The sequence below is a fragment of the Balearica regulorum genome, chromosome 2, assembly GCF_011004875.1.
Source record: "Balearica regulorum gibbericeps isolate bBalReg1 chromosome 2, bBalReg1.pri, whole genome shotgun sequence".
Taxonomy (NCBI): Eukaryota; Metazoa; Chordata; class Aves; order Gruiformes; family Gruidae; genus Balearica; species Balearica regulorum.
This window is the reverse complement of record NC_046185.1, coordinates 25,114,407-25,126,809: the sequence shown is the minus strand read 5'-3', so window position 1 is coordinate 25,126,809 and position 12,403 is coordinate 25,114,407. Positions and strand designations below refer to the sequence as shown.

Genomic DNA, 12,403 nt, shown 5'->3' with positions numbered 1-12,403 from the left:
AAGCAAGTTTATAACATCAGCTACATGGTGCAGTTATACAAAGAGTATAGAGATATACAGAAATGCCTTTGGTTCAGAAAGATGGTTTATACGAGTCCCAGTCTGATAAAGTACTTCACTTGACCCTCATGTGTGACATTTAAAGCTTAATTGCATTAAAGTAAATCACATGCTCAAACTTTAACTGCTTTGCTGAGCTGAGGCATAAAAAACCATATGAAAAAGAATTCTAAATTAGAGAAATTGTCAATTTTGCAATGACTTTCATACCTCTTGCACAATATTTAAAAGAGAAAGCAAAATATAAAGGATTTATAAATCGAACAACCAATTTTAAAACTATCAAATTTATCAAGTAGTATCTAAATAATATATGTAGCCATACACCTCATCTTAAAGAAATCACAAATGAAATAAACTTTATTAAAATACACAGAATATATACAGACATATGCAGACATCTAATACAGGTATGTAATCCTTCTAGATTGAAATGCCCAAAATAAGGAATACCTTAAACAGGGATCTGTGAATCACTGAACCAGGGTGGTCACAGAGCCAAGAGAAGGGCTGCAAAGACGGGAAATACAAAAGTAATGGAAGAGTCCACGTAGCTTTAGAAGAAAGAAGTCATGCCTCACCAATCTAGCAGGGCTTTTTCAGAGTAGTTTATAACCGGTTTTGTAGTTGGATCTGGTCAGCAAAGTACAGTTGAGTCTTCAAAAGCTCCTGGATCAAAGACCTTTAGAGAAATAAGCTACTGTGAGATAAGAGGTATTTTCTTCTTGCAGAGTAATACCTGATTAAAAGAAGGTAGAAATAAATTGTCAGTCTTCATAATGGAGAAAGGCTTTATTAGGCTGCTCAGCCACCTTTTTGGGGAGATTTTGGATCTTCATCAAATTCAGTGTTAGCTGCAAAGGGAGTGAATAGCAAGTTGGCAAAGTTTGCTGATGAATACTTCAAATATTTAGTATCAAAACTGATGCTGATTGTGAGAATGTGACAGTAGTCTTATAGCAGAAAATGCCTAAGTAATACAACAGCCAGCGACATTTCATTGTCAATAAATTCACAGTAATGCAGTATATGTGCTATGCATATATGACAACAGGATCCAGACAAGTTATTTTTCAGAAGAAAGATTTGAGAATCATTGTGGATAATTGTCTGAAATTGTCAGCTCGGTAACCAGGGATGGTAAAAAACACAGTCCTTTGTGCTGCTGGGGAAGGAAGAGAGAAGGAACTGAAAGCATCCTTAGGTAGTGTGTTGTGGTACACCACAGTCACATCACAAGTCCATTCACACTCTGGCATTTGTGGGCAATTTGGGCTTCTTGTCTTAGGAATGCTGAAAGAGAATTAGAAAAGGGAGAAGAGGAGTCACCAGCAGCCTGCATCCTCAGAGATATTAAATAGTTTCCATATGAGGAAGACTCTTCAGCTTGGGAAAAAGCTGCTGAGGTAGGGTGTGATAATAATACATTAAACCATCAATGGTATGGAGAACTCAAACAAACAAAGGCAGGGTGATACTTCTGCAGCTCACAAAGCGAGAACTGTAGTGTGCCCACATGAAATGCTCGGGCACACAGTGTGTTTTCTCAAGGGGCTGTGGCGGGCAGAGGTGTAAATAGGTTCAAAAAAGGGATTAGTGAGCCTGTGGCGGATCTCTCCATCAGAGGTAGTCAGCCTGCAAGCGTGGGGTCGCATTTGGGCAGTGCTTGGCTGTTCAATACCCAGCTAGGAAGATTTACCCTTTTATTTTTCTTATTTTAAAAATAGAGCCTTGCTGATTTAAGACAGAGGGTGGATGAATGGAGGAAGAACTTCCAGTGCCTTTTACTGTTGAAGCTTCATCTGTTTGTTTGGGTTTTTTTTCCAGTCAGGGGCTGTTTAGGGTGTTATTTTAGAATCTAGTCAACCTGTGCTCTATGGAGTAGAACAACTTCCTTCCCTGAGACCTCATTTCACAGGATTTTGTGCGAGTGTAGATTGAATCCCCAGCTGTCACTGGTCCTCTGCCGCAATGAGTGAAAGGTTAATGCGTTGCAAAAGTAACTGTGATAATCCTGAGCTGTAATTTAGTCTGTTTAGTGTATCCAGAGGATTAATTCTCAAATGCATTAAGCAAAACAAGAAATCATGCACACTTCATATTGTCTCCCTTCCACTGTAGTCTCATTTAATTAGCCACTGAAACAACCAGCTGAAAGCTTTTCTTCTGCCTTGTTGTTTGAATCATGAATTTTAAAGACTTTTGAGAGAATGACTCAGGAGGTGAAACAGCAGGGCTTCTGATGTTATTTATAAGCTCTGTACTGGAAACTGTTTCAGTGTCTGCAGCCACGAAACTCAAGCAACTTAGCCTGTAATTTCATCATTTGAGACTAAATGACAGGAGAACTAATGCTGTCAGCGCCCCACTAAACAACATTAGCATTCGCCATTGCTTCTGCTTACTTGAAAAATGGATAATGAAATAATTGACATTAAAGCCAACTATCAACTACAGGTTATCCTACGAAAGAAGAGGTTAATATGTGCACCGAAATACATGCAATACATGTCTGCAATAATTGGGTTTTCATTACGGTAATAGTTCTGAAGACTGCAATTAAGCGAGGGCAGCTCACAAAACATCTGTGCAACACCTTGCGCAAACAGCCAAGCGCTCCGCGGGGCTTGCAGCACCGAGGATGCTGTGGCATGGGGGGAGCCTTCCAGCCAACCCATCCCAAACAGAACTACCATTGCAGCAGGCTTACTGCCTGACCGTTTAAGATTTATGACTTTGCTGGGTTTTAAAAAGACACAAAATGAAAATATAAAAAATAGAATTAAATTATATTCCTGTTCATATCTTTTATCTTTTTCTTTTCCTTTGGTAGCTCTTTGACACATACCCTTTGAAGGAAAAACCATGCGTCTCCCAACCTCTGCCCTGCAGTTTTGACCTTTTAAAATGTCTGGAGCAGCGATGATCCAGCTATAAGAAGTGAGAGGCTATTGATTCTGTTACTGTATGGACAGATGCGTACCCCCACACCTCCATTTCATACGAGCACAAAGTTGAATTAGCACTCCGGTGTGAGGAGGGGAATGCTTCTTGTCTTCAATATTTTATGCTTTCCTGGTACATAGCAGTTTTTAACTGCACAGAAGGTTGCGATGCCTCTTTTTCTTCCTAATTCCAAGTACTCAGTGTAAAGGAAAAGGACGTAAATATTTCATCAGGTCTTGCTTTATTTCCAAGGCATTGTAGTTTCTTAGTACATTCCTGAATAGTGTCATTTGCATTAAAAAGTCTGAGATTGGAATAAACTTGGTAATGAAGTAACAGAGTTACTTTCCTTGTGTCTTAAGGAAAATGCAGAAACAAAAGCAATCTTTAACAGATGGGAGAAGAAGGGAAATCTGTCTTTTGTAGACAGGAAAATCACTGTAGAAATAAAAATAAGTTTTTGGATCAGGTGCTTGTGTTGACATCTTACTACAAGCAGTACCTTTGATAGTATGAAGATTTGTCTTGACAGGAAGATGAAGCCTGAACACATAGGCACTTGGAAGATGCAAGAGATACACATGTAAGTTATCTTGCAAAGCCTTTCTTTTAGCTTCGTAAACTTTTGGAAAAATTGAGCAAAATATCTCTCATTAAGGCATTTCCAACTCTGCTGTTAGGAGGTAGTACGGCTTGCTCAACAGGGTACTGACCTAGGCTCAGATGTCTGGCATCTATTCCTTTCTCAGCTGCTGGGAGAAAATGAATGTGCCATTTCATCTCTGCATGCCTCTCTCATCCTGCAGTCCCTCTTGTCTGTTTAGAGTGTATGTTCTTATGAACTGGAGTCTTTTTTGTTTGGAGAGGTATATATACTGTGTAAAAGAGCAGAGTGGCAATTCTGTCAGCTCCACTAGTGACTACTGTAAAATGAAATCTAAAAATGTTATATATTATTGTAATTCATTAGCATATTAACTTCATTATATAGGGCAATATACATGTAGAGGTCAGTATCCCAAAGATCTAACTGTAATATTGAAGACCCAGCACACCCAAGAGAGGTTACACAAACAGTGGGGAATTTCCCATTGTATTTGACAGTTCCATGCAGTAGTTGTGTTGCAAAGTTGACTTGAAAGCGAAGACAACCGGGAAGCCATTGATAGGGCTGTACTGCAAACATACTGACTTCAAGACTCATGTTTGGCTTCCTTTTGCAATTAAATGCTATTTGGGATATAAAAAAGAAAGAAAATGTAGGGAGGAATGTAATGCAAAATGTTTTACACTGAAAAAATACTCAGGAGTTACTATATGCTTTCCCCCTTGAAGCTACCTCTGTTTTATGGAAGCTGCCTTTGTAGTCATTCTCATAACAAATAACTAATTTTACAGTCATTGTTTGCACAAATGATGATAATTTTAATGCTTAAATATCTGGCAATAGAGTTTAATCTAATGATGACTTACCACAGCAGTGCATATGAAGGCAGCATAGCCTGACGATGATTGACAAAAAGCAGTGGTCATCATTGACACGCTCATCATTCATTTTGTAGTCCATTCATCCTTTTACCTCAATAGCAGCTTTGCATCTTCTTAAGTTGGCAAGAAAAAATGTGGCAGTTTATTAATGTGTGAAGAGTTGGTGTTTAATGTGGGGATGTTGTAAGGCATGTAAATATTCTGGTTACTGGCTAATTATTATTCACATTGTGCTGAGATCAGAAGCTAGAAGGCACGGGCTGTTTTTTCAGAATTCCTCAATGTGTGTGTCTGGACTTTCCTCAAGATGCTCTTACACAGCTGATTACTGAAAATGGATTGTCAGTATCAATTGCCAGAGCACCTGCTTTTCCTTGCCTTATGCAGTGCATCAAACCGTGTATGAGATAGCTGGTTATGCAGACACTCATGAAATGAGTTCGAGACATGAATGAGCTTGACTTGAAGAATTTGTTTATGGTGTGTGAGTTATAAGAGATACCCGAATGAGCCAAGGAAATGGCACCATGGGTTAGAGAGTCCCACAGAAGGACTGGAATTGGCAGGCACCTCTTGAGATCATCCCATCCAACCCCCCTGCTAAAGCAGGGCCAGTTGCAGCAGGTTGCCCAGGACCATGCCCGGTGCGGTTTTGAATATCTCCGTAGATGGAGATAACTCTCTGGGCAACCTGTGCCAATGTTTGACCACTCTCTTAGTAAAACAGTGTTTTCTGGTGCTCAGATGGAATTTGATGTGTTTTGGTTCGTGCTCATTGTCTCTTGTCCTGTCAGTTGGCACTGCCTGGATCTCTCTTCTTCATTCCCTCCTATCTGGTACTTATACACATGGATAAGACACCTCCTGAGCCTTCTCTTCTCCTGGCTGAACGGCCCCAGCTCTCTCAGCCTTTCTTCATATGAAAGGTGCTCCAGTCCCTTAATCATCTTAGTGGCCCTGTGGTGGACGCCAGTAAGGAGCTCCAGATGGGTAGATGGAGAGATGCCATTTCTGGAGATGGTGCCCCCGGTGCAGTGGCACAGAAGGTGTGCCTCCTGCTCCATGAGGTAGCCACCATCTGGGGCTAGGAAACAAGGTCTTGATGGCACAAATGGAGACAAATGGAGAGGGCTGGCAACAGTAGGCGCAAAAGGTGGACAGACAGCAGTTGTTTTGTTTGGTTGTTGCTTCTGGTAACAGGGACCGTAATTCACATTAACAAAGCAAAAAGCAATGGACTGCTTTGCTGCAGTTTTATACCATTGCATTATTTTTTTCACAACTGTATGATGCTGAACCAATTCACAAAGAAACGCTTGTGCTTGGTGGCAAAGCTTGGAAGATGGCAAGTCTTAAAAGAAGGTGAAGCACTTGGAGAAGGGATAAATAGTATTTATATTTGAATCAGGATCAATACATTTTGTAGGAGCTGGATTTGCTCACAGGACACCTGCCCGCTGTGCTAAAGGTACCCCTGTGATTAATGATTTTGTCAGCTCAGATGACACCAGTATCACCCCAAGCCCCCCAGTGCAATTTGGGATTTCAAGGCATTTGGTCACAAAAGAGCATATGCTGGTTGTGCATATTTTTAAAATTACTACGTTTATGGAGTAAGTTGATCTGTTGGCAAGTGCTGCCCTGCTCTCTGACCTGAGGACAAACTGGTTTCATCTGCAGCCTGCTCAGTGTACAGACTCACTAAAAGGTCAAGTATAGGGAAGCAGTCTCAGGAGGAGTCGAAAGCAGAAAAACAAAACAAAATAAAACCCCACAATGGCCACAACAAAGAAACCAGAAAGCCCAACCTGAGAAGTTAGAGGCATTACTGAGTGTTGGCCTCTCGCCCTGCTTATGCAATGATTCCCCACAAATGGCAGGTAAGGTGGTGCCTCGCTGCGACAAGGAGAACCCTGCTTTGAGATCCCAAAGCACACCCGTCATGCTATTGAATAGCAGACTGCCTGGCCCCAGCAGCTGCTCTGGACATGAGATATATCTTCTCCATCAGGTCCCACCAGGCACCTGAGGGATCACAAGTGGCACTAAATAGGGTCCATTAGGTAACTGAACTAAAGAGGGTTTCTTGCTTCTTTGTAATGGCATGATGAATTATCTGTATGTTATCTTATTGAAGCTGTAAATTATTAATTATTTTCAGTTTTTAATTTCCAGTATTTTTGATGCATTCGAATAATAAGTACAGCATTTTTGGCAGCGGTTTTTAACATTCCCTGTTTCCATGCCACGACATCTACTTACATCCAGCTAGAAGCAGTTTCTCACTGAATTCCTTATCGGCCAGCAGTGTTCCTCATGTGATTCGCATCACTGTAAATGTGAACAGACTGAAAATGGACAATGAAAGAGGGTTATTTGGCAAACGCCTCTTTTTTCTTTATGGGTGTTCTTGCTCTGCAAGCACAGGAGAGCAGCAAAGCACATAAAACATGATGGTGGAGCACCCAGCCTCTCCCTTGTTTTTCTGTTTTGTTCCACCTAAAAATCAGAATTAAATAGGTGATACATATCTACATAACACTTCCCATCTGAAGATTTTTAAGTACTTAATTAGACCTTTCAGACTCTTGTAAGGCTGTATACTGTCCCATTTCTAGGTGGCTAGCATGGAGATGAGTGAATAATTTATAGCAGGTCTACAAGACATGGCTACTCATCTGTTTTACTTGACTGCTGGCTTATGTAGCTGGCAAAAATAAACCTCCATTTGTTAGTGGCTGCTGTTCCTGAGGAAAGCATTACATAATAACAACAAAATAACCCCCTTAGATAAATTTTAGGTGACAGAACAAAATGGTTAGCAATTGGAGTTTTAAAACTTGTGCCTAGGTGAATTTTTCCAGTTTCTTTCAAGTTTTTGGAAGTGGCATGTTTGACTTCCAGGCAAATTTTGTTGCAGAAGGGTTAATAATACAGTGCCTATCGAGGATCCAGTTTGGTCAGCCAGCTGACATACTTTGAAACCTCACTGTTTGAAGGGTTACGCAGATTTGTTCTCTCCCTACCCCTGCCTTCTGTAGGATGGCTCTTTGTGCTCACAGCATTGCTGCTTCTGTTAGTTTTTTAGAAAAGGGGCTGTAGGATCCCATGGACTTTATTTAGGTAACCCAACATGACTGCAGTCCACGGAGCCCCGCAGAACTTCCCTCTTCGTGGCCACCTGCAGGGGCTGATCTCATTCCTGGATGTATTTGCTGGCAAAAGGGTGCTGATTCAGTGTCTTGCCGCAGCCTGGCGACCTCTGGAAGCCATAAATATCTCTGGGCAGCTCACATCAACATGGAGGAGTCTCGAGTTTGAGGCAGGAGACATGAAAATTGCCTGCAGTCATAGCTGTGCCCCAGGGTGTTTCATGTCTAGAGGCTTGCGTGGGGCCCGCGGCTGTAAATTGTTGTTGTGCTCAAAGCCAAGAACATGGATTTTCACTTTTTTTTTGAATTAGGTAGGATAAAACTGCTTTCTTAGGGTCCTTTCCTTAGTCTCACAAGGTGTTTACAGGTCACTGACTTCAATGCTTGCCCAAGCCATGAAAGAGACAGCACGGCCAGTTTAGGAACCCTTCAATATTCTCTATACTCACATACTCTGATTTTTCTTGTGCAGTAATTGCTTGATGCCAAAGTCAGATCATTTTCTGATTTTTTACCATCAATTTAGATTTCAGCATTTCAGGGAGTTAAACATTACAAAGCAAAGGATGTTTATCCTTGTTCCATTCACAGAGATAAAACGCTACTCTGTAAATCAAATCCATAGTTACTGTTATTAGTGAAATGCCTATGGCAAATTCCAGGCAACCAATTTTTGCCTTGAGTCTTATAAAAGTGTTCAAAAATTGTAACACCTTTGCCTCAGTGGCTTAACTTGTAATGTGTCTGTAGTGCTGAAGTCCATCAGTTGAAGAATTTATCATAGTTCAGCCCTTTTACGGTTGTATATATTTAAAAGAATTCAGAATCAAATTTTAAAGGTGGATATGAGTTGACATAAATTCAATGCTAAAATTATTGGAACATAATTCAGCACCTGTAACCTACCCAGTGACTTCTGTGGGATTGCATTGCTTCAAGTTAGTAGCAAACAAGCCTCTTTAAGAGCCTCTTAAAATAAAATCAATCATAATGCTGTATAACCATATGCTATAGCATTTGGTCTTTCCGCGTATCATCTCTCTCATGAAGGGATCTTCATCTTGAATGGAATTATAAAATGCATTACCTTTCTTTTTCTTCTGTCTAAAGTAGCAGGGAAAGAAGCAGTCCAAGTCAGTTCCCATTACAGCAATAGAAACATGCCTGTTAACGACAGTGAGAGCTGGACTCTGTCCGGAATGGCTATGCAAGTGATCAAAAGATACGTATTACAGGAATGTACAGTTATGCTGTGAGAATCTTCAAAGGCATCTCAGGGAAACCAGGATAAATCATAACAGTAAGTCTTAAGAGCACACATGAGTTTATCAAAGTCCTCATCATCTGATAGTGATTTCCATTGTGTGTAAATAAATATATGAATAATTTATTTACTTCATCTTTATAATCAAACAATCCTGGTTTTTTTCTGTCTTACTTGGCATGGTAGGAGTAGCCTCAGTCTGTGTTTCCACCTGGGGCCCACAGCTCTTACTCATGAATTCACATCAGTGCTTGTTCTCTGGGTTGGGTGACCATGCGAGGAGGGGGTCCTGTTGTGCTAGGGGGGAGCTGTGCACCTCCTAGCCCCAGTCAGTGGGCAAACTGAGGGAATCAATGCAATGGAATTGCAAGCAGTGAATCAGTGTGGTGGAGGAAAACATCATGTTTACTTATTTTCAAAATTTGGGGTGGAGTTCTGTTATGATGAGAGGGTTCTTGAGATTAAACCAAAGCAGAGGGAGGCTGATAAAAGCAGAGAAGAAGAGGCAGAGGTAATGAACTGGGAGAGAAGAAGTTGCAAGGGGATGGGGAGTCAGAGATGGTAGGTGGGGAAAGGACCAGGTGGAGAATGGCCAAAGTGAAAATACCCCACTGGTGTCTCTGCTGCAGCGCCCAGTGGGGCAGCAGCTTCTCCTGCTCCTCTTGGCTTTGCTCTGCCTTGGGGCCTTGGGTGATGCCTCACCGGCATTGTTGGTGCACCCTGAGCCCACCTGGCTGGGGGAAGAGTAGTCCTTTCCCTGCCCGAGTGTCCCCAAAGGGTGTCAGTTGTTCCTGAATGGGAAGAACTGTTGTTTCACCCAACTTGCTTCTGCCCCGGTTGATGAGGACTCCTGACAGCGAGGGTAATGTAGTCCTGGGCTATCTGGGTTACTCCAGGTTATCTGGAAAACTGGTCTGAAACAGCACGTCCTTGTGACGAACAGAGGCTCAAAAGCAGAAGCAAATTTGAAAGCTTTCCCCAACACAAATAACACCAAGGGAAGGATCCACAGCCTAGTCGTAACTCATCATCGGAGCAGTAGGATGAAGAACAGAGGAAGCACCACCGCATGTGGGGTTACTGTAGGGATTTCTCTGCTTGGACTCTGGTAGTCTGAGAGGAAAATGGATGTGTACTGTTGCTGAGGAAACAAGTCTCGCAGGGGCAGGTCGGCTTTTCCCCTGTGTGAATTTTTGCTGCCTCATGCTCACTCAAGTCAATTAACCTAAAACCTACAAACTGCACATTCCACGGCTCTGTGCAGTTATTTTATGGAACATTATACAGTTACATGTGGATTTAATCACAAACAGCCCAGGAATGGATTCAAATTTATATTCCTGTTTAAATATTTGTATTTCTATAATGGAATATTGCCCATTTTTCTCTGTAGGTGCCAGCTTGCGTGATGACCTCAGTAAATACTTCTGGTTTCATCATTCTCAAGGGGATACGATGACAGTTCAGGATCCAAACCAGATGAATCTCTGTGCTGCTGTTTGGACTGTTGTCTCCTATGTAATTGCTGACATGGAGGAGATGTTGCCAAGGTAATAAAACAGCAAGAAAGAAGATTTCTGTTCTTCTGTAAAGATTGTGAGTCCCCTAATGCACGTGGTCTACAGCTGTGGGAAATTCCATTTTTCACCCTGATTTTGTGCATTATTATGCCTGTTTTCCTCAAAGCACACACTCTTTTACACATTCCTGTTTCTTTATGCTGTTTTGATGTCTTCCATTTGTGATTTTCACTTAAAATTTCTTCTTTTAAGTACTTTTAAAATTTCTGATGAAGATGTGACACCTCTTTGAATATGATATAATAGCTATTTGTATGCAAAGTGATCCTGTGCAGCAGGAAAAATATACCAAATAAATTTGTTGCATCAGAATAATTAATGTATTGAGTTAGTATACACGTTTATGAGTTTGTTTTCTGTCTTTCATTTTGTGCATTAGAATGATGTACTATTAATGAAACAGCCATTTCTTTTTACTCTCTTAAGATAATACTGTAGCTTCTATATGGTTTTCAGGTTATAGGACAAATTAATCTTGGCTGGTTTAATGGTAATATATGGTAAAATGGTCAAATAATGGTCAAAATGCTAAAATAACAGGGCTTTTAATAGTTCGTCCAGCTCCCTCTGTTAAATCTTACTAAAGATTGCTTCATGCAAGACTCAGATAAATCAGGACATAGAGCATAGGAAGCCAACCACAGGTCTCCCAGATCTCCTGTGTTTCTTCAGGCACCTCCCCATGGAACACTGTGTGTGTCCTTTTCTTTCTAATGGAAGACTCACCATGGTGACATGCAGGGAGTTTTGTATGGTAGTTTTTCTCTGAAATGCCATGATGTTTCCGAAATGGCATCACAGCTGTGATTTGTGATCTTCACTACCTGCCAGCTGATACCCAAACGAAGTGTAGGAGCAGGTTTCGATTCAGGCTGCTGAAGCCATTCCCAGCCACCCCTCTTGTGGGGATGCCCTCCCCTCCTGGAAGCCAGCCGAGAGGATGCTGGTACCTGCGTGCTTGGATGGAGGAATTCATCTGGGAATTTGATTCTTGTATACTTTGTTGGGTTTTGGGTTTGGGTTTTTTCCCTGCTCAAAGATTATGAATATTCAGATGAGTTTCAGGGGTATCTGTAGAGAAGATCTAACTGGTGCTGGGGAATATGATTTCCGCTCATTTCTTTGTGACATGATCCTTGTTTGTGCTTTTAAATTTTACTGATGTGAATAACTGCTGCAATATAATCAACACCAAACAACTAACGTAACAAACAACACGGAGTATTAAACCAAATGGCAGGCAGTCCCTGGTGCTGTTAATCAGTTCTGCAGCTGAGCAAGAACTGAGTGATGAGCCATTCATTTTTATAGAATTAATAACCATGATATCTGTTTACCATGATAATAGCGGTTTTACATCAAATTTATTAAATATTTCAATTTTCCCTCCAAATCATTTCAGAAACATAAAAGCTGCCTGGAGATGCTCTGCTTTTTCTTTTTAAAGAAACAGTATTGAAATAAAGTTAGCAAAAACTTCCTCTACTTTCAAGGCATGATGCCTATGGTTCTTCTTTCTGATTTGCTTGACAAGAGCATAGCTGGTGGTGCTCAACCTGACAGATCCTCAGCTGTCTTTAAATCCAGACTCTTGACTTTCACAGAATATTACTGACTGCTTCCTGAACTACGTTCCACATCTTCTTCCCTCAAGGTATGCCACTTTGTACATCAGAGATTCAGAAGGGTTCTCTGTGAAGTTCCATTTATTGTTACAAATCTTAACCTCTTCTCACTTGGAAACGGGATTTATTTGTGTTTTTCTCCATTGCCTGAAGTCAAATGGAGAATCCCTGGAATCAAGAACACTCTCTGCAGAGGAGAAGTATGCTGTGGTATGCGCGTGCATCCACAGCATATCCCAAGGTGTGCTTTCTAGGCCATAAAAAGATAGGCCATAAAAATTAAGACCT

The 12,403-nt window shown here is 41.1% G+C and overlaps 1 protein-coding gene across 1 annotated transcript in view; it reads left to right on the top strand.

The window, feature by feature from the left end:
- Nucleotides 1-10,805, top strand: part of CPQ (carboxypeptidase Q) — a 158,597-nt gene extending 147,792 nt beyond the window's left edge. Inside the window, exon 8 of the mRNA XM_075743663.1 lies at nucleotides 10,304-10,805. Coding sequence (XP_075599778.1) covers nucleotides 10,304-10,464 — 161 coding nt within the window. The 3' untranslated portion in view covers nucleotides 10,465-10,805. The remainder of the gene's footprint in view (nucleotides 1-10,303) is intronic.
- Nucleotides 10,806-12,403: the final 1,598 nt, after the last annotated feature.